This window comes from Leptopilina heterotoma, unplaced genomic scaffold (assembly GCF_015476425.1).
Source record: "Leptopilina heterotoma isolate Lh14 unplaced genomic scaffold, ASM1547642v1 Lhet_135, whole genome shotgun sequence".
Classification (NCBI taxonomy): Eukaryota; Metazoa; Arthropoda; class Insecta; order Hymenoptera; family Figitidae; genus Leptopilina; species Leptopilina heterotoma.
This window is the reverse complement of record NW_025110854.1, coordinates 2,161,788-2,185,685: the sequence shown is the minus strand read 5'-3', so window position 1 is coordinate 2,185,685 and position 23,898 is coordinate 2,161,788. Positions and strand designations below refer to the sequence as shown.

General features: G+C 28.3%; 1 protein-coding gene across 3 annotated transcripts in view; it reads left to right on the top strand.

Moving 5' to 3' along the window:
* Positions 1-23,898, top strand: part of LOC122497717 (probable JmjC domain-containing histone demethylation protein 2C) — a 550,088-nt gene that overhangs the window by 153,793 nt on the left and 372,397 nt on the right. For all 3 annotated transcript variants that reach the window (XM_043604996.1, XM_043604995.1, XM_043604994.1), the window contains exons 2-3: positions 12,380-12,628; positions 20,572-20,685. In XM_043604996.1, coding sequence (XP_043460931.1) covers positions 12,380-12,628; positions 20,572-20,685 — 363 coding nt within the window. The remainder of the gene's footprint in view (positions 1-12,379; positions 12,629-20,571; positions 20,686-23,898) is intronic.

Below are 23,898 nucleotides of genomic sequence, written 5' to 3'. Positions count from 1 at the left end.
CAATCGGAATCAAAAATTTGAAATCAGAAATCTATATGAGTACCATATATATATGTAGTAATTTTATATGTACTTTATGCTTACACATTTTAGTATAAAGAATTGTGTACGTACATTATATTAAAAGCTTTTAACGCGCAGATACTTTCTAAAGATTATAATATACTTTTCTCTTTTATTGACATTGCGCTTTTACTGATAATTTTAGAAATATATTGTCTTACCCTATTCTATTTATTGTTTGTTGAAACAAACTTATGTATACAGGTATATACGCTAAAATACCTTTTATTGCAAATCAAAGTCTTTAATGCGTCAGGAGAGACCTCGAGGGAAAATTAAACAGCTTCATCTCTCGATTTCATATAGTCCTTGAAATGTTTTCATTGCCTCGTGTGATAATTGGCACAAGAATAATGTTGCTTCATTGTAATTACAGCAGCAATAATCCAACGTAAGGCGGACAAGGACGAGAATCCTTTTGTTGATTTCTTCTTTGCAAATTTTTACTTGCCGTGTCGATGATCTTCGTAGAAGATGAAAATGATTTATTGCGCGATAAGTGATGATAGTATTTATATTTGCAGTATATTTTCTTCTCAAGATGTTTAATATTTTTCTGAATCAGTATTTTTCGTTTGTAATTATCTTTTTTAATTTCTACTTGCTAATTACCTACTTTTAAGAGGTCCGGTTTCAGGTACAAACTAAAATCTCGTTAATAGGTTACAAGAGGTGTAAAAGTGAAAAATAGTTGTAAAGCAAAATTAAGCAGACTTTGGGATTTTTTTCAGAATGTGAAAAAAACTTGTGTGATTGCTTAGGATATTATTAGAACCAGTAGGAGAGGTTAATGTACGGAAAGCGAAAGCAATGAATGCATTAAAGCCGCTGGCGACCAAAAGTTCAATATCCTTCCAACCCCCACATTTCTCGAGTCCTTTGACTCATCTTCGGGGTTATCCGCAGATGGTAACGCCTTGAACGTTGCTCAATGTTCTACTATATGTACATGAGGGTAGAACGATCACAGCGCCACGTACCCTTCAATAGTTGCTCGTACATGCATGTATATTACATCTACATTATCAGGAAAGAAGAACCTACCAACTAGAACTCACTTAAAAGTACATTTATTATTAACAAAAGCAATTACTTTTTTCTTCCAAGAAAACTTTATTTTCTATTAATAAATAAGTACATTATTATAAATCACTTTTCCAGAAGGAATTATTATTTATTACTGAAATTTTTCTTCTATTATCAGTCTGTTAATTTGTCCCATTTTTTCTTGACCTAATCAAAAGAATTGTAAACTTTAGGAGACTTAAATGTAATAATTAAAGAATTTTTGTTTTCATCTTTTAAAACTGAAAATTAGAAACAAATTTTTTTTTGAACACGCAATCTTAGATTATAATTCCATATTTATAGAGGCGGTGATAAATAAATATTGAGACATGTGTATACTTATGCTTTTTTATCTTTCAACCCGTATGTATCATATTTTTATGAATATGCGCATAAAAATGTTGACGAGTTTATTTTGCGTCGTAAAGTTGCTGCTTGTACCGACTACGCATGGGGAAAATTTGTTCCTAACAGATTGAGTATGGAAAAATTCTTGAACTTTTTTTATGATAGTATATCTAGAGGTTGTAACCTTTCGATATACTAAAAAAAGTAGACGAAACACCAAAAATTATTCTTAGAAAAAAATAATTTTCTTTAAATTTTCCTATAAAGCTTTAAGGGTTCATACCACTTTACACGCTTGAAAATGAAGCTATTTTCTAGAATTTTTTTTACGATTCCTATGGATTATATTAATCTGCATTTTTTTTAGTTCAATAAATACACTCTTTAACTTTATAAAAAACCTTATTTTATTTAAAAAATATTATTTGTTTATTTAAAATTTAACAATAATTTTAGACCTGCTAAAAATACCGATGCCAGCTGCGGGATTGATTTCTCAGGTTAGAAAAATCTAAAACACAAAATTCAAATTGATTCATCTTCAGTAGGACTGTGCCTATCGCCCGAACTAGAATTTTTAATTTTTATGCAAAAATAACAAAATGGCGGCAATTTAAATTTTTTTTTCGAAAATTAAAGTTTTTTTGGCAGTTTTTCGGTTTAAAAAAATAGTAAAAATTAATATTTTTAAATAATTCTAGTAAAAAATATATTTTGAGTGCTGGGATCTTTCTAAAAATTTTACACCACATTTTTGATATATTTTACTTTCGAAATCCATAATAAAAATTTTTTTGCTTTTTTGAAGATGACAAAGTGGTATGAACCCTTAAATGTTCAAATGGTCGAATATTGCTTCGCGCAATATTTGACATTTTTAATTTTTGAATTCGAATTTTATACATTTTTATTATAGCCAAACTCTGTTACGTTCTTCAGGTTTGTAAAGAAGAAGATTGGTTCAGTATTGTAAAAATGTTCTTCAGTGTTCAAAATTCGTCGACCATGTTCGAATCTGGTTGAAATAACTATTGACCCGAATGTTCTAGAATTGAAATCAGACTTCGTCATGTCGTATGATTCACAAATTCTAAACATTCAAATGGACGAAATTTGTTACCAATATAAATATTTTCAAAAATTACTGATTGTAAGAAGCAAAAGCAAAATTAAACATTTAGAATCTTTCATAATTCATTTTTTTAATATGTGTCACCACATTATTGCAGTAAAATTTTTATTCAGAGAATAAATAAAGAATTTTTTTTCATTTGAACGTTCACAACTTTAGGAACAACTTGTCGCCCTAATCTGGTTTCTGTCTCGATTAAAATTTCTTTATGTATTACAATTCTTATTTACTTGGAATTAGGTTTTTACTAAAAATTTAATAAAAATTATTACAAACGGAAAAAAGAACAAAATATTAATCGTTTGCACCAGAGATCCTATTTAATGGCGTGCATTTTTTTGTAAATGTCCACTGGTATTCAATGTTTGACGCAAGTTTTGACTCAACATTGCATAAAAGTTTAAGAAATTAAAAATATATTTGAGAAATTTTAAATTTTCATGCAATGTTCAGACAACTTTTGCTTAAAACATTGAAAAATAGTAGAAATTTAAAGAATTCCTTGGTCACTAAATCGGCAATGACATTAAGATGTCGAAATTATATATTTTTAATGCTGCAGACTACACTGTAAAAATTTTTTTCGAAATTTTTCGAAAAACTGTTCGCCAGTTTTATTTCGCAAAGGTTAGAAATTTTTCGAAACAATAATGTCGAAAAATTTCGAAATTTGTTTCGAATTTTTCCGAACAGAGTGGTAAGAAAAATTTCGAAACTCAGTTCGAATTTTCTAGCAACGTTTTTAGATAAATTTCGAAACTCCTTTCGACTTTTTTCTAACCAAACGTTAAGAAAAATTTCTACAACCTATTCGATTTTTTTCGAACAAAATATTTCGATAAATTTCGAAACTTTGTTCGATATTTATAGCAACGTGTTCCGATATATTTAGTAAAATTTTCGGATATTTTTCTAACTAAAAATTTAGAAAAATTGCAAAGCTAATAAAGATTTTTTGCTCTACAAATAGTAAGGATGTTTTTTAATTTCATTTGGTATTATTTGTTCACTAATATTAACTGCAGTTATTTAATTAATGCTGTTCCAATAAGCATAAAAATTATAAATGGGTGCAAAATAGAGATAAAACGATTTAATATAAGTATACATTTATAAAGTTTTTCTTTTATTATAAATTAACAATTTTACTTATAAATAAGTATGGTAATTATTACAATTAAATTACAATTATTTCACATAATTTTTTTATTTCGTTGAATAAATTAATTTAATAATTTTCACACAACATAAATTTAAAATACATCACTTCTTTATCACACAAAAATAACTTTAAACAATTCACTTCACAACAAAAAAATGTTTACTTAAAAATATTCACTTCACCACAACATTTCAGAACTATACCTTACAAAAAAATTAATTCACAACGAAATACTAACTTTAAAATAATTTTGTCACGCGCGATTTTAGTGTATTTCTGACAAATGCTAAAGAGCAACTGACGCTCGAAAGTCTTTTGGAAGAAGATTTTACAGTCAATATTTGAAACTCACGAATACTTCAAATTTTCTTTCTAAATGAATCTATAAGAAAAAACTAGAACCGAAAACTTATAAAATAGACCCGTTTACAATAAGGAACCCTTAGAGATGGTCAACCGATGGCAAACCAGATGTGACAAACCTTTAGAAACTATGAAATACTTTAAAAATTCACAACTTTGCTTGCAGGAAAAAATTTTTCTTGTTATAATAATAAATAAAACTGTTTATTTTAATTATTTGTAAAATAATAATTATTTATAAATAGACTAAAATTATGATAAAATGTTGAATTATATTTATAAAAATATTTCTGAATTTTTGATGGTCAGCATTTTCAAATAAAATTTATGATGAAAATGATTTGTTATTAATAAAAAAATAGATTGTTTTACAAACACTTAATAACAAGGGAGGACTATATAATCCATTAATATAAAGTTGTTATATGTTTAAATTCAAATATCTTTTAAACTGTAGTGTCATTAATTATTAATTTTTACTATATTAAAAAATACAGAATTTGTTCTTAATAAATAAATAACTATACGATATTTAAAGTTCTACATTTTTAAGAAAAATTTATGAATATTATTAGAAATTTTGTTGTACATGGGTAGAAAAATATCTTAAAGTTTTTAGAAATATTGTAATTTGTAACAAAATTAGAAAATTTTCTAAAACATTTTGCAATACTTCATAACTAGTAAAGAAAAAATTCGAAATCAGTAAGAAAAATTTCGAACTTTTTACGAAATTTACTTAATCTTACTCACTTTTCGAAAAATTTCGAAAAAGTTTCGAATTTATTCTATACTTTTTGAAAAATGTCGAACTTTGTATACCAAAATCATTTTCTCAACGTTTTTCGAAATATTTTTAACTTTTCAGTAAGAAAAATTTCGAAAAATTTTTACAGTGTATATATTTGCTGTGTAACTAAAAAAAGCTGATACTCCTAAATTGGGTTTCTAAATATTAACTAAGTTGATGTCCACAACGTTGATTAACGAAGAATATTTTGTTTAATAATGTATTCAAAAATTATACTTTTAAGAAGTATACAACAAATATTAATTCGGGTCTTTGATGTATATTTTACTTCCGGATATAAGTTATTAGCACAGTATTAGAATCATAATTTCATAGTTTGTCCTGTATTGACTATCAATAAATATTCTTTACTGATAGATTAACGTTAGCAGTGTTGTTTTGAAAATTGTTTTCCACTACTATAGCTTCTGTCATGCTCTTAAAGTTTTGAACTTTCAAATAAACTCAATTTATTTATTTCTTCCTTAAATTTAAATTTTATTGCAATAATATTGCGTCATGTTTTAAAAAAATAAATTATAAAGATTCTAAATTTTTTAATTTGTTTTTTATATGTAACAAGCAGTAAGTTTTTACAAATATTTATATTTTCAACAAAGTTTGTTCACTTGAACGTTCAAAACTTATGCTCATTTTAAATACTATTTATTAGATAGGTAAATACTATTTATTGATAGATTATCGTTAATAGTGTTTTTATTTTTGCAAACCAAAAAGGAAATAGCAGTTGTTTACTCCAGTAATCTAAATTAGTGACAAGTTTGGTTCTTGGTCACTGTAAATTAGCAAAGATATTACATGTCAAAATCGTTTTTTTATTGCTGCAGAAAATGTTCTGTCGAAGTAGAAGAACCGGTATTTTTATGTTGTGTTACTAAATGACACTAATTAGAGACCCTGTTCTATATTGTATTTCCGGATAGGATACAGCAGCATTAATTCAGAACTGAAAAAACAATAAATACAGAACCAGTGATAAAATTAGTTTCTTGTTGACACAGCACGATAATCCACAACAGAAAAGTATCAAAACAAAAGTTTGTTATCAAAATCCTTTCTTCAAAATTAATCAGCAATGATTGAAAAGGACCAGTGAGCGTTGATCATCTACTTTTTATGTTAACTTCCATTCTTGAAAAAATTAATCAGCAATGATTGACAGGAGCAGTGAGAGTAGGAGAAATGTATACAATCCGTGTATATGTCACAACGAAACAACGCAACGAGCAGTGCATGCGGCACATGTATCGTGGGTGTAGACATTATAAAGGGACGGCAGTGTGTATATATAATGGTTAGAGTAGTGTGTTCCCGCAATGAGAAGGAGAAGGTTGTTGCGGTAGGTTGAGGTAGGTTGGAAAGGCAACATGGCTGATAGAGAAACGGTTGCCATGGAAATGGTTGCGAGGCGGAGTTAGTGCTTGCTCAATAGGGAGGAGCCTAGTGTCGGCGGCCATCATGCTTTTACTCTCCGAGAGACGTCGACATCTGGTGTTATTTCCTTCAACTTGCCACCCCGGTGTTGAATTCCTGAAAACCCAGATTTGCCTCGACCCTCCTGGGTGACGGTATTGACAGAGGTCATTACTCCGTGCTTATTCAAGCATATGTATAGCAACCGTCAAAGTTCAATGCTGATTGATCGATTTATTTTTATGCCTGTCGTTTGTTTTAGGGGAAGGGAAAAATTGCTTGATAAATTATTTGTTTTTATTGCTTTATGTAAATTGTTTATTGCCTATTTTGGAATGCATTTCATCGTTAATAAAGTTTGCTTGTATTCAAATTGTTGTTTCCATCTTCCGGAAGTAGGATTTTTATATCTCTATATATTCTTCTGTATTTTTTTAATCTGTTTATATTTATCACCTAGTTGTTATAGTTATTACTTTATTAGTACAGTTAAGAGGGAGGTAAGGTATTTAATTTATTTTCTAATTAAAAAAAAATTTTTTTAACAGAATGCATAATATTTCCAGAATATTGTGTTAAAATTTCAAATTAATCGGAGCAAAATTGACAGAGTTATGACTATTTGAGAGTTCATTGATCCGGCTTCAGGATTCATGTTCTTTATTAAATAATCATCTGTAATTTGTTTATTTTTAAATTTGCAATATTTTTGGATACACCATTTGAAAGAGCGATTCCTGAGCATCTGATCATTAAAGGTTGAAGCGTTTTCCTGAAACTTATATTGTTGTTTTTGAAGTTCGTGTACGTCATAACTCCAAATCTACCTGGACCAATCATTCTGAAATTTGATACAGTACTTCTTCACATAATTCCTCAGGTATCCCTGGGAGCTTTTTCTTTTTTTTAAATTACTAATTTTACAATAACAAATTAGCTACTGGTTTTTTAAAGAAATTTGGAAAATATTGTGCAATGTTGCTGTATTATATAAGAAAATTAATAAAATAAATTAACTCCTCTGTGCATCGCTAAATAAATTTTTTAAAATATGCATCTCTTTCATCAAATTAACCTTACTCTCCTCCCCCTTAAATTTTACTAGTGGTTTGTGAAAAATAATCAAAATATCAAATAGTTCCTCGAGGCTGATAATTAAACGTTTGGCACAATTAAACAACAATACACTCTGAGGAAATGATTTATTTGGTTCAAACATATTTTGTTTAAATAAAACATAAAATATCTTTGCTATACAGTCAAACATATTTAAGTTTAATTGAAACATATTTTTTGGTTCATTTAAAGAAATACTATATATTTAATTCAAACATAAGTTATGGTTGATTTTAAATTATTTATAATCAACTTTTAAGTTTGAATTAAACATAAAATTTTTAAACATAATTTTTGTTTAAATCAAAACTGAAAATATGTTTGAATTAAACATAAAATTTTTCAAACAAATAATATTTTTGAATCAAAGCAGTAAATATTTTCTATATATAATAAATATAAAATAAATAAATAAAATATAAAATAAATGTCAGAGAATGATACAAATTTTTCAAAGTGCCTATATTGATGCTAATTTTACTAAAAATAGTACCAAGAGACAAAATTTGTCATAATTTTAGTCTTGTAACCCGACATAAAAGGAGTTTACACTGAGTATCCCAGTAAAAAAAACTAATTCAAATGGATTGAAATGAATTAAGATTTTTGGTAGAAAGCGGGATTCATTCAAGCTCTTTGTATATTCGACTGAATTCGATTCAATTTGCCTGAAGTTGTGCAAACGAATTCGCATTCGTAAGAAATGACCAAGGCATGCATTGAATTCGTACTGACGAATTAAAAAAAATTAAAGGTCCCAAAACTTGTCCATTGAATTAGTATGAATAGAAGGTTTGGAAGTTCAATACAGTTTGACGAATTCAGGAAAATTGCAACATAGCTCCAATTCGTATTTGTCACAAAGCGGGATTAACTGAAACTCTTTGTGAATTCTTTTTAATTTATTTCAATTAGTTTCTGTTTACTGGGATAAGCGGATATTCCTCCACGAGAATATACTCGCGCCTGCGCAAACACGTGGTCAAGGCAAAGTCTTTCACTATACAGCCTACACTACACAGCCTATTCTCCTGGAGGAATATCTGTTTATGCGCGCACGAGTATAAATATATGCCTCTCGGTGTAAACTCCTTCATACATAAGTTTTTAAAATTCAATTTTTACCTCAAATGGCAAAATTAACAGGCCAACAATAATTGAACTTCCAATTAAACAATCGGCACTTCCAAACATCATTTATAAGCTCGCTTCTGCTTTTTACGGAATTTTAAAACAACGGATATGGTTCACCAGATAAAATCCACGTTTTATAATTTATGCGCTATATACATAATGTTGACTAATTGCAATTTGGTAATATGATATTATAAATTAGCATTTATTTTTGTCATCATTGTCGAATCGCGAAGTATGTATCTGTCCGTATGCTACAAAATGTACAGAGAATAACTAGGATAATGCTCAAGTAGTATCAACATTAGATACAGAGGAAAGCACATTTCCATGGATATGTGGCTCTATAATATAAAATGAAACTTGTGTAAGCGGATACTTGTTGATGTATGTTTGTATGTATATGTCTATGTTGTATCCGATCCAACAATCTGCCTGATACTGCAGAAACGGGAGTGACATACATGCACGGTTCATTGTCGATGACGCGATATGACGACAGATGGTCACGTGCACTCACTTTAACTACTATTACGTGTGTGAAATTCGAGCAAAAGGTTATCAGCGCAATTGCAAAAGCAAAAAGGATAGTTAATACTGTTCGATAATACTAAAACCGCAAAATTCTTGTAATGTCTCAAATTTTGTTAATTCAATAGAAAACATATACAAATCTCACAATAATCGTGTATTTCATCATTTTTGGTACATGAAATTTGTTAGCTTAGCTGTGAAACAATTTTTCAACCAATTAATAATTGATTCGGACTGCTAATAATTTCAGCATCATAAATATATTAAATGTTTTTCAAAAGTGAACGGAATTTTGAAATTATCCATGTTTTATTGAAGTGATGGAAATGAATTGAAATCTGTGTAAAAATAAAAATGTAAATATTCATTTTTTTTTGCGATTCGAATAAAGGAAAACTAATTTACGTTTTTATTGAGAGAATACATGGGGAGTGGAAAAGGCTGAAGTCCCGCATTCATTGAACCGACAAGTCTGGTCGACCTTCAATTAGCGACTCTCGAGTGTATAGGTCGCTCGTGCTTTCGCGTTGAATTCGACATGTTAACGAGAGCGTCAAATAAACTGAGCGTGAGAAACGACCCACACCCCCCCGGTAGTCGACAGTTATATGAATAATGCATAATATAATCACAATTATATTCTTCATACTTATTCATATACATCAAGAGCAATTTTAATCACTGACAAACACGCTCTTGCGTCGTAATTTATACCTTCTAATAACCGCAAATGTATATTTCTATGGTACTGTGGTATTATACATAGGTTTTGAAGCTACTATTTTGTCAATAAAAGTAAGACAGGAATTTTCGATTTTGGAAAAAGATTATTTCCCTTTTTTATTGGTGGCTGCTAAGGTAATAATTAATAGTAATTTAAGGAAACATTTCGATTTATAAAGTTTTCTTTTGCTCGAATATTGTTGCGGAACATATTTCTTTTTCTAGCGGAAGTAATTGGTGTCATTGATACAAGATTCACTCGGTTGGAAAATTCATAACTCAAGAAACCCGGAAATTTTTTAATAGAACGACTTTGTCAAGAGTTGAAATCTTTTATCCGTGCACTGAATAACATGGTTGTAAACAGTTTTTGTCCAACGCCTTTGTGGAAATAGAACTATTGTACGCTAGGCACCAATGGAGGAATGTAGTACATTTCCCCACTGGTGGTTTGGCTAGTGGAGAAATGAAGTCATTTCGACCATTTTACCCCATAAACGAAGGGATCCGAAATGGTTAGGAGGGCGAAACTTTTTTTGCAGTCTAGTGGGGTCTAAAAGAAGTGATTTCTGAAAAAAAATACAACTGTAAGACCATCTGTAACTTTGATAAATTTTTTTCGTTTTTTGGGTCATTTTACCCCATAAACGAAGGGTGCTGAAGGGGTTAAGGGGTTGAAAGTTGTTTTGTGCATGTTTTTAGCAATTAAAACGTTTTTGCGTTGAAAAGCTTTAATTTTTTTAATTTTTTTAATTTTTCGTTTTTTTAAACGTTGCGGACTTCAGCCTCATGTCATTTCCCCACTGGTGGTGGAATGAGAAATTGATTAATCGATTTTTTATTTTATATTAGAATTAGAACATTTTAGGAACAGAATTTTGAGGACACTCTGGGGATCTTTGGGGACACTTTCAAGACATTCATTTTTGAAAAATTTTTTTCCAAAATTTTTTTTTCAATTTTCAGATTTTTTTTCAAAATTTTTTTCAAAATTAGATTTTGTTTCACTCTCAGTTATTGCTATAACATCATTGTAATATTTTTATTTCGATAAATAAAGAGTAAATTCAACTTAAAATTTTGAAAAATTAATAGTTTAAATTTATGAATAATAATTCATAAAAAAATTTTTTTGCAGTTGTTGGACAAAATAGTATGTGCAACTTGTGGAGAACAGCGATTTTCGCTCGCTCGATTGCTGCGCGCGCTACGCTTGCGCAGCAAACTTCGAGCTCGCGAGAAATCGCCCTTGTTCTCCACTCGTTGCACAATCTACTATTGTTGTATACCGTTCTTGTTTCAATTTATCATCAGATATATCTGAGAGCTGTTTTATAAAGACATTTGTGATAACTCGGGGGCAATAAATAAGATACTTTTATTACAAATAATAATTAATTTAGTTTATTAAAAAGACAATGAGGTAGTCGACTACAATGCTCGACAAAGACTGACTCTTTAGCTCGCTTCACACGCACACGTATACTTTTACTCTCGACTTAAGATGGCAGCACCTTGCGGTAATATATTACAACATTAATAAGTTTTCATTTTTCGTTGCTAAAAAACTAGATGCTATTTTGTTTTCTTGTAGCATATTAAACCATTTTTCAATTTCGATCTCGATTTTGATCCTATAGATTTTAAAGGCAGCTATCTTAACTATTGGATTTTACACTTTGGGATGAGTAATTGGCAAAAGATCGTATTTATTTTTTGTTTTTATTGTATTCATGCGAGTAACAATAGACGTAAGATTTTCAATAATTTCAAATTGAAACCTTTTAAAATCCAATAACTTTTAAGAATATTATTATAAAACATGACCGAGAGATGAAATCATTATTTTATATTATAAAAGAATATTGTTACTGTAACTTCTTCAAAATTATTTTCATCAATTCAATTCAATTATTTTTTAGAAATTTTAACTAAAATTTTTCTTTAAATCAATTATTTTTAATAATTTTTGAAAAAGTTTTTTAATAATTTTCAAATCCATTTGTTTACAATTCAATTGGACACGAAATTTCGTTTATTCAGAAATTCTTCAATTAATTATATATTAGAAAATAAAAACATGAAATAATTTTTTAAAAAATTCAGTTTTTTAAAAAAAATTAATTCTGCAGAATTATTAGTTAAAAGTATGAAAAATTTAGATTTTCAAAGATATTAATTTGAAACCTTTTCAAAATTAAATTATTTCTAAAAATTTACTCTGTATAATGCTTTTAACAATGATTATCTAAAATTTTATAACTGAAATGCATTTTTTATTGAATATTAGAAAATTGTACGAGAATTCAATTATTTATTTATTTCTTTATTTTACAAACAATTAAATACAAAAATAAATAATTTATTGAATAATTGAATGTTTTCGTAGAAAACTTTAATTTACTTTATCTATTTTTTATCTATCGATTTTTTTATCTAGTACTTTTAATAAAAATCCCTGACTTTTCCCTGAGTAAATAGTTTTCTAAACTGAAAATTTTTTGTTTTACAGGTTTTAGTGGAATATGACGATGTAGAATGGCAAAGGAGAGAATGGCTAACACCACACAGGAATGGATCCTTCTCATTTTTTCTCATAGAAAAAGAAGTTTGTTGGGCCGAACGACCTGACCCAAGACACACAAGCCTTATCGCTATCGACCACCACAACCATTCCAACAACAATCATCATCTTCGCATCAATGGAAAATCATTACGGGGAACTACAGCCGCTGCTAATACAGTTGCTTGGCCAGCAATCGTAAGTACCTTTTGCATATTACACCAGTTTACATTATGATGCATCAGTACACAGTAAAAACAAAGTCTTAAATTTAATGGTGGCTAGTTTTAATTTTTGACTTATCTTAAGCTATCAACTTTATTTAATCATAAAAACTAACTGAAAATTAAAGTTAGTTGTACTCTTACTTAAATAAAACTCAGTTTGTAATTTATTTGTAATACACCGGACTTAATTTCAGATCCAATGGTATTAATAAAAAGTTGGATGAAATTAACTTCTAATAAGGTACGCTAACAGCTGACTGTAAGTCTGGCGAGGCTGAAACAGTTGATTGTGACGTCACAAGGGACGCAATTTGCAAACGTGAAAAGTCTGAATAGCGCGTCGCGTCGCCGGTTTGTCGGTTTACTTTTGACTCGTGTTTTATTAATAATATATAAGTCCATAATTTATATTTATAATTGGTGAATCTTAGACAGAAAGTTTAGTTTTATTAGTATGTTAATATTTTAATTCGATTATAAACAAGTTTATAAACAGTTTATAATCTTAATTTCACCTAATATATGTGTGCATTAGCATTTAATTCTTTATCTTAAAGAGAGAAATTTCCACTGATAGTTTTAATAATTGTTGTTTGTTATAAGAAATTAAATGTGACATATGTTTATTTTAATAAAATTCAAGAATATGAACATACACTGTAAAAACAAAGTCTTTCTTTAAGGCGGTGTCAAAGTCGATTGGATTTTTGCATTGAGCTTCAATGGAAAAATCGCATCGACTTTGACACCGCCTTTAAGCTCGAAATTTGTCTTTTTTCAAGGTGTAAACGGAAGACTCCCCAATTGATACAAGTAAGGTGTTAAATAAACTGAAATTCAACTGTAAGCTTGTAAGAAGGCTGAAATTTAGCTAGATGGTTTGGCTGAATTTTAGCCTTCTTACTAGCTTACAGTTGAATTTCAGTTCATTTAACACCTCACTTGTATCAATTGGGGAGTATTCTTTTTAACCCATTAAAGACGGGATGTTCAAAATTTGTACACAATGTTTAAGGATATATTTCAATGATAAAATGCTACGAGAAAATTTTTTGAGTACACGTTTCTTATGTGTAAAGAGTTCCTCTTTCGAATGGCGTGCTCAAAAAAACTAAAAAATGTTAAATAAACAATTTATTTAACAATTTATAACAAAAAACACGATTTTTTAAGAATTTTAAATTGGTTTTTTAAATTTTTTTATAGCTTAACCCTTCAGCATATCTTCTACTCTTATAAATATCGCGTCAAAAATAGTTGGGCTACAAGATAGGACTATTTTGGGAATTAAATTTTTAAATGGCTGCCACAAAATGGCGACCAAAGTTACTTTTTTTAAACAATATTATAAACAAATGGAGGAAATTTTCAAAAATATTTAACTTTGCTTGAAACTTGTCACTCGGGGGTTTTTGGGGTCGCTGATGACGAATATGACCTTATTTTTTAAAAATTCAAAATGGCGGATCCAATATGGCGGACGGTAAATTTAAAAAATGATTGCATTCTCTTGAAACTTGTCACTTGGGGGTTTTTGGGGTCGCTGATTTCGAATATAACCTTATATTTTAAAAATTCAAAATGGCGGATTCAATATGGCGGACTTATTTTGAAAAATCATACAAATTCTCATGAAACTTCTTACTCAGGGGTTTTTGGGTTCGCTGGTTACGAATATAACCTTAGATTTCAAAAATTCAAAATGGCGGATTCAATATGGCGGACGACAAATTTAAAGAATGATTGTATTCTCTTGAAACTTGTCACTCGGGGGTTTTTGGGGTCGCTGATGATGAATTTGACCTTGTTTTTTCAAAAATTTGAAAAGGGTGGATTCAAAATGGCGTACGAAAAACTTTTTAAATGATTGTATTCTCACCGCGTGGAGTTAAACCGTTTTTAAAAAATCTTTTTTTTTATTTTTAAAAATGTTTTAATATTTTTGTTGCCTTTTATATTTTTAAACATTATTTAGAAAATTTGTAATCTATTCTTACTTTAATTATTTTTTTTTCATGTGATTCTGAAAAACACTGTTTGCAAAAATATTGATTGCATTGCTGACATAGTAAATACGTTCAAAAATTTCGTCAAATTATATATATTTTCATAATTATGAATTAATTTTGATTTTTATATAATAAATATTTTCGAAAATTAATTAAATTACTTTTAATAAATAATATATTATCATAATTAATGTATTCAATATAGTATGTATTTAAAACGTACACTTTGAAAATTCCCGCAAATTATTTTATATTCGAATATAAATAATTATGAACTAATTAAATAATCAAGAAATTAAATTGGATTAGTTCTTAAAAAATAATGAATTAATGTAATGGATATAGATAGTATATTGTATTTTCAAAATTCACTGATTTATAATTTCCCGCCAAATTACACTACCTGTCAAAATAGAGAGACCACCCATTTTCAGGTGATTAAAAAACATTTTAAAACATAAAATATATGAAAATCTAAAAAAAATTTCTTTTTCTTTCTGGAAAGATGATATAATTTTAAAAAGAACAAGATCTTTTTGAAGTCATTTTGACATTATTTTATTTAGATATTTTTAAAAAATCTCCATTTTTAATGAACGCTTGTTAATGATGTTAGGCTTATTTTAAAGATAATTTGCTACACTATAAGAATCACTTATAGTCATTAACGAGTAATTTTTTTCTTAGAAAGTGTAGACTGTCAAACTTGCACCAAGAAAATTCAAAAAATTTAGAACATTTTTTCTGTACTAAAAACTATTTTAGAAAATATATTTAGAAGTTCTTCAAATTTGTATAAAAAATTGAAAATGACGATTTTTTTAAAAATATTTAAATAAATTATTCGCCAAACGACTTCTAAAATATTTTGTTCTTTCCAAAATTTTATCAACTTTCAGAAAATAAACAAAAAAAATTTTAGTTTCAGTAAATTTTATGTTTTAATACGATTTTCATTCGTCTGAAAATGGGTGGTCTCTCAATTTTGACCGGTAGTGTAGTTCAATTTCGTACGCCATATTGGATCCACCATTTTGAATTTTTGAAAAAAATGAGGTCAAATTCATCATCAGCGACCCCAAAAACCCCCGAGTGACAAGTTTCAAGAGAATACAATCGTTTTTTAAATTTGTCGTCCGCCATATTGGAACCGCTATTTTGAATTTTTGAAATCTAAGGTTATATTCGTAACCAGCGAACCCAAAAACCCCCGAGTAAGAAGTTTCATGAGAATTTGTATGATTTTTAAAAATAAGTCCGCCATATTGGATCCGCCATTTTGAATTTTCAAAATATAAGGTTATATTCGTAATCAGCGACCCCAAAAACCCCCGAGTGACAAGTTTCAAGCAAAGTTAACTATTTTTGAAAATTTCCTCCATTTGTTTATAATATTGTTTAAAAAAAGTAACTTTGGTCGCCATTTTGTGGCAGCCATTTAAAAATTTGATTCCCAAAATAGTTTTATCTTGTAGCCCGACTATTTTTGACGCGATATTTATAACAGTAGAAGATATGCTGAAGGGTTAAGCTATAAAAAAATTTAAAAAACCAATTTGAAATTCTTAAAAAATCGTGTTTTTTGTTATAAATTGTTAAATAAATTGTTTATTTAACATTTTTTAGTTTTTTTGATCACGCCATTCGAAAGAGGGACTCTTGACACATAAGAAATGTGTACTCAAAAGATTTTCTCGTAGCATTTTATTATTGAAATATATCCTTAAACATTGTGTACAAATTTTGTACATCCCGTCCTTAATGGGTTAAACTTCTAATCATTACTGACATTCAGCCAATATGGTCTACTTCCGTTTACACCTTGAAAAAAGACAAATTTCTGGCTTAAAGGAAGACTTTGTTTTTACAGTGTACAATATTGAATCATTTCAAAATCATGAAAAATAAATTTCCTACATTCACAAAACAAAAATTCTGTCAATACTTTTACTAGAAGTGGAAATCAAGACCTGTAATTGAACGAATCTTGACGAGTCACTGATTTTTATACTCCCTCCATTTAGGTGTTTGAATGTCAGACTTCAACTCTATTAACATCAGAGATAACTTTAGGATCCTAAGTGGAGGGGGTATAAGAATCTTAGTCTCGTCGAGACTCTCTAGTTTGAATTTCACTCTCTCAATTTTTCGTTCCTTAGTAATTCTATGAATTATTATTATTTTTCTAATTGCTAAGGCAAATAAAATTCTTCTTGGCTTGAAATCAAATTTCTATACGGTCCAATAATTAAATTCGAAAACTTGGCATTGAAATTAGGGCTAATGACAATAGTAAGAATCGTAAAAAAATGTTTAAAATTGGCTACAGCCAATTTCCGATTGGTTTGCATAATAATTTTAATGTTGAACATCATATTGCTTCATTGACTAGGAGTTATGCACATGCTTGCGATTTCAATTCCCTGTTTGTGTATACCATGATGCAAGTAAATTATGTTTTGATAACCATCTCTCGAGTACGTATGAAAAGAGGGATTTACAGCTTCTCATCGATAATCAATACGTTTATATACACATATAAGCAAATAAGATCCGGGATAGAAATTTCTCTTGTAAAATTGCTGAAAAAATATTAAAATCTAGAAAATCGGTTTTTATAAATTTCTAATGAATATAATTTGTTTCTGTAGATATGCGCTAAAATCATTTATACACAGGAACAATAGAGAGTATAGTACTCCCACGATTAGATATTAGACTATTAATTATAGACTTATATGTATGCATTTACAAGTCTTGAGAATACTTCAGAACATTTGTGTATACACACTATTATCCTATATTTCACATAAATTGGTATATTGAACGCCTCTGCAATTTCTAAGTTCGTTTAAGTTATGATTCTTATCTCATTATACACACTTACAGAGAAAATGTTTATTTATGTGATTTTTTTTTACTAAACTGTTGAATTAATCAGCGGATGTTAAATCAAAATATAGGATCAGATTTGTTAATCGCGATAAAATAACTATTTTCGTATGAAAATTTTTGTCTGTTTGTAAATTGGTTAAATTTTGAAAATTCTAACTTAACGAGTATAAGAAAATATTTATTTATTTACCGTCACTCAAATATGTAAAATAAAACTTGGGATTTAAATATTTTATCAATAATATATGAACAAATGTGGACGTCCGCAAAAAAAGAACTCATTTTGTCGGTTTTAGTTATCGAGTTAATCACAATTTATTAATTTCGGTTCTTTATAAAAAGAAGAAAAGCGCCCATATATACATATGTCGGTTCCTTCCGAAAGTTATTTTCTTTTATTTCTGTCAGTACTCCCTTGTACTTGATCTCATTTGCGAGCGAGTTTTCACGCCGTCTAGGTGGAAATTTACAGAATTATAACGGCGCGAAATTCAAATCGAATTAAACAAAAAGAACAAATTGTATAAGTAAAAGTAAATCTTGGTCAAATGTTTAAATTCTAAAAAAAAGAAGGGGGTGGGGTTAGTGTTTTTAATTTCATTCTCAAGAATGCTTGTTGTCTAATAAATTTATTTTTTTTTTGTTTCACACAAATTCTTTAATTTCACACTTTTAAAATTATGTAAATATTTTTCGCGAAAAAAAGGGGAAAAAAAGTATAATGTAAATATTGTGGCACACAGAAGGATAGTAAAAGATCTTCCTTTGAAGAGTGCAAATAACGTTTGAAGTATTACTAAAATCGCTGAAATCTCTTTTGGCTCATCGTTATTGAGAAAGCTTCGAGTGTTTACAAAAGCAACGATGGCGAGTGTGTTCGCGGTCGCAACCAGAAGCAATGCTGCTCGCTTGCAAAGCATTTGCTAATTTATATCGTCACATTATATGCATTATATATATATATATATATATATATATTCAATTTTACTTTTTTAATTGCAATTTAACAGAGAAGTACTATTCACCTTGGAATTTTTTCTCTTTGCTATAAACTTTTAATTATAATTAACGAACTTTTAATTACTCACGGTATTTCTTTTACCTTTTAGAAGTTCTTTGAGAACTCTTCTTTAAAAAAAAAAGAAATTAAAAAGTTTCACGCTGTTTCTTCTGCTTTTAAAAGTTTGATATTGACAGAAACTCTTATGTTTGCTTTATATCGTGCGCTCATCAATTGAAAAAGCATTTTTGTTCATAATGTTTTCTTTTCACTTTTGGTATTTTTTAATTTAAAAAAAAAATGTTGTTAAAGTAACATTTTCTTAATTCGAGATTCTTGTTTATTTTAATTACAAAAATTTTCTCAATTAAAAGTTTTTTTTGTGTTTTCTGTTCGTTGAGAATACATTTTCATAGCATGGAAATTTTTTTATTCTGGTTTTTTTAGTTTATTTTTTATTATTTAATTAGATATTTATTATTTTGTTATTTATTTTTTATTATAAATCAATCTTTTACGTCCGAGAAATAGTAATTATAGTGAAGGAGAATGAAACGAAAACATTCGGACAAATAGTTATTATATAAATTAGTTTACTTCAACGTTTCGAAATCTAAATGATTTTTAAAAACAAATTTTTAAAACTATTTGTCCGAATGTTTTCATTTTATTCTCCTTCACTATAATTTATTTTTCATTTTATATTATTGTTTACTTATTTATTTAGTTTTTATTATATTATAGTGTATAACACTCAGAACAAATTAGGTTTGAATGATAAATATTCAATTTTTAGATTTTAGTTGAATCAAATCTCTGGTTAACTGTATAAATAATTCAACCTAAATTTCGTTGTTACAAACAAATTTCTTTCTGAGTGTATCTTTTATTCACTTTTTTATTTTCTCACCCATATTGTTAAATTCTTTTGATTCCTACACGAAAATTCCTTAGTGAAGATAATAACTTTTAAGAATTAATTTTTCTATATATACTCTCTAAATTTAATTTAGTAAAAATGATTGCTAATTTGAATTAGTGACTGACGTCTGCTCTTGAATTAGTAAATTTTACTAACAAATTAGTAAAAATTATTATTTATTAATATAATTTACGAATTTAAAAGCAAAAGTCAGACACTAATTCAAATTAGTAAACATTTTTACTAAATCAAATTTAAAGAGTAGTCGAAAATAATATTTTTTAAATAAAACAATAATATTAAAAGCAGAAACAAAAATATTGCCATTCTTTGAACGTTCCAAACTTTAGGGACATTAATTTTGTAAATATTTTAATAAATTGAAAATTAAAATAAATAATATTTGAATTATCCCAGAATTTTTCATAGTTTTAAATTTATTTTTCAATTAAAATAAATAATTTAGTAAATTCATGTTTTTTAACACATTTTTTTGGAATTATTTACTGAAAATAATAGAAATAAGAAAAATAAAAGTTGTTCGCAAAGCAGAAATGAATTCGAAGTGAGAAAGAAAGAAATATTAATAATTATTATTGATTTATTGTCTTAAAAATTCAATTCTTACATTTTCATTTCAATTTTTGAAAAATGTTTTTCAAATATTCGCGCCAGAACTTGAAGTGCGACTGCAGCGCGGCACACGTGTTTTTGCGATAATTCGATATTTTTCGATATTCAGCTTACTTCATTTTAACGCGTCTGTTACTGTTTTGTACACATTCTATACGGAAGAAAGAATAGAATATTTGTTGAAATTAATTATTTTTATTAATTGCTATTGATCAAAAAGTGTGTGCATTAGGAAATCCAAATAAGAAATGTGTATATATTTTAAAATTAATGTTGCATTCATAGATCGAGGGAAGCTTTCTCATTGCTTACTGTCACGTAAGATGCGGCTTTTTGTTATTGTGTCGCAATTCTTCGTGAAAATCATATTTCACATGACTAATCATATCATTTTATATTCCAATATTATGTAGTCTTGACTGAATCTAATAATTACTTGTCATTTTCTATTTCAGACCTTCTATCCATTTGTGACACGTGCACTACTTCCGGAAGACGTGATGCCTGTGGAATTTATGCAAGACCATAGATTGGATTTTGTTGAATTCGGAAAGATCAAGCCATTCACAGTAAGTTTTTCTTTTTTCGTACAAATTCAACAATATTAAATAATTTTATTTTGTGAATGAATGTCATTTCTGCAGGGGACTTATTATTTAATTATTCTTTGTAATACTTGACATAACCTCAAATATTGAAAGTTTTAATCGTTTTAGTACGAAACAAAATAAGGATCAATTTTCTTTAGAAGAGGTAAACAGTATTATGAAATAATTTAATTTTTGTAATAATAATAATTTAATACTTTGCGTTTTTTGCAATTTTACTATAAAAAACATTTTATAGTATTTTATTTATGTGGTTGAAAATTCTTAAAATTATTATTATAATATTAAATAATGAAAATAAATTTGCTGTGTATCAATGAGTAGAACTTGTTAAAAAAATGGTAAACTTGTAGATTTTTCGATTCATTTGAAATCAGAAAAAGATTTAAATTTTTTCCATCATGTGAAAACTTTCTGGCGTTTTTTCTTTCTTTTGTCTATAAAACGAATAGAAAAAGTTGTAGTAAAAACATCTCTTTTTCGCAAAAAAGTTGCAAGGCCGGTTATACGCTCTTATTTTTCTTGCCATTCATTTTCTTTTTCGGAGAGATTAAAAGATACGAATTATTCTGCCGAAGCGATTAAGAACTACCCACTTTGGCTGTTCTGCTTCCGTTTTACGACTGGAAACTTACTTCGTTACCAACTTAGTTAAGAACTGCTTGCTCTCGCTTTTGAGACTTCTCTCCTCCTCCTCTTCTCTATCTCTCTCTCCTCTTTGCTTTTCATGAAAACCCCCTTTGGCAAGGAAGGAACGACTATGTCTTACCTGTTCCTTCAACGGTAATCTTTCATCAGTTAGATAACTTGAAAGTTTCTTCTTGAGAAGTTTGCCAACTAGAATTTCAGTCTTCCCAAAGTAGTTTGTCCATAGTTTAAATGCATTTTTCAAGTTCGCGCGATCGATGATCAAATCAAAATCGTAAAACCGAAAATTCTTTCTTATTCTTTTATAAATCAAAATCAAAGGTCAATGAGAATTTGTATAACAAGAGTTTCAAAAATTTATTTCTTCAATGTTCCAACATTTTTTAAATTTTAATTTCAATTCTAAACTGAATCTAAAAATTATTTTATTTTAATATTCCACAATTTATCTATTATTCAAATAAATATTTACTTGCGGACCAATTAATTTTTATTTTTATTAAAAAATACTGCGTAGGTGAAGTTTACAACGTTTCTGATCAATGGATAAGCGAAAAAAATATTTTTTGTTTAAAAATTGTTATTTTTTGAAATATTGATTAAATATTGACAAAGGTTGATTAACGAAAAAAATTCGTTTTATGTATTACAATATTGCTTTTAAGGAATATATAACAATTGTCTAAATATAAATAGGAATCTTTATTTTTATTTAATTTTGTAGCAATATTGCTGCATTATTTTTGTCTAATATTCTTATTGAATATTTTTTTTCGTTGATCAACGTTGTCGACTTCAAATTGGTAATATAATTAAATATTAAACTTCAACACCTGATTCCCAATGGGAAATTTACAACTGGCGGAGTACTGCGCCAGCACTGGCAGTACTGGCAGCTACGCTGACAGACAGCACTGGCATAACTCTGGGATGATAACGGTGTCTAACGCTGGCGAAGTACTGCCTGCCAGTGCTGCCAGGCAGCGCTGGCGCAGCATTGGACCAGTGCTGGCTGAGAATATTGCCGCAATAAATGCCGTATTGTTATTAATTAGTCGTAAATTCATAATTATAAATAATTTAACAACTAAATGGTAAATAATATTAATAAATATTTATTATTCATAAAATATTTCTCTTCTCAAAGAAATTGTATTAAAGATGGAGACTAACAATGGATATAGTAAATAAAGTAGAAAAAAATTGAGGCCTTGGATCCAATAACTCGCCCGACGCTCGGAGACTCGCGCTAATGCCAGTCGAATAGCAGTGAGTGGCCCAGAGGCGCTCACTGCTCACTGACTGGCAGTTGCGCGTTTCTTCGAGCGTCGGGCGAGTTATTGGATCCAAGGCCTCAATTGTTTATAACATCTAAAAATTAAATAATAAACAATTACAGTAAGTGTGCATTAGATTTTCATATTTTAGTACCTAACGAATGGAATCTAGAAATATCGCAAACCTATGAAAATAAACAAAATTGCTGACGAGGGGAATCGAACCTACGACCTACGGACTAACAGACTAACGCTCTAACCACTATGCTAACGACACGTGTGTGCAGTAAAATTTTAATATCTCAGTATCATTCAGACATACAATTATTGAGTCAAAGATGAGAAAAAAATAGGGATACGTTAGAAATAATAAATTGAAATGAAATAAATTAAACTAAATTTTTAAAAATTAAATTACTTTACTTATTGCATTTAACATTTTACGTAATTCTTAAATTACGTGGTAATTTTTTAATAATTTTTTATTCATAGTAAGAAGTATAATAGTATTTTAATAAGAACCAAATTATTATTGAGATTAAAGTTTAAATTTTGTTTATAATTTTAATTTGTTTAAATAATTTATTATTTACAGAATTAGACAATTATGTTAAATTGTTATTATTAAATTTAATAAAAATAAAAAATGAACAACTGAAAAGTAAAATATTAATTTTTTCAATGAATTTATATTTATAAACATTCCTAAACTTTTTTTATAATTTTTTTCAAGTTTATGTCAAAAAAGCAATGTTGGCAAAGAGCGTTGTGAACAATTTTTCTATACTCAGCCAGCACTTGCCGCCGTGGCTTGTCCAAGCTTTGGCGAAACAAAAATTCTGTACTGCGCCAGCACTGATTGTCGAGGCTCGGCTAGACTACGCCGAACAATCGTCTGAGTACTAAGCCAGTGGTGAACATCGGCACTACACTGGCATTTCCCATTGGGTTACTTCAAAAATAAAATTTTTTTTTGAAAAATATTGTGGGGGGAAAAAGTGTACTCATATATCTACCAAAAATCATAGATAGCTTGAAAATTGGAGACAAAAATTTTTTAAGTGGCCGGTTTCACTTATTTTGGCCCGTAATGTAAAATTAAAAAGTCGTTAATTATTAGTTTTATTATTTAATTAATTCTACTTAATAGGTTAATTAATTTTATAGACGCTTCTTATTTTTTACCACTTCATATATTTTAGTTACTATTTTAAATAAATTTATTACTTCCATTTTTTAAATATATGCA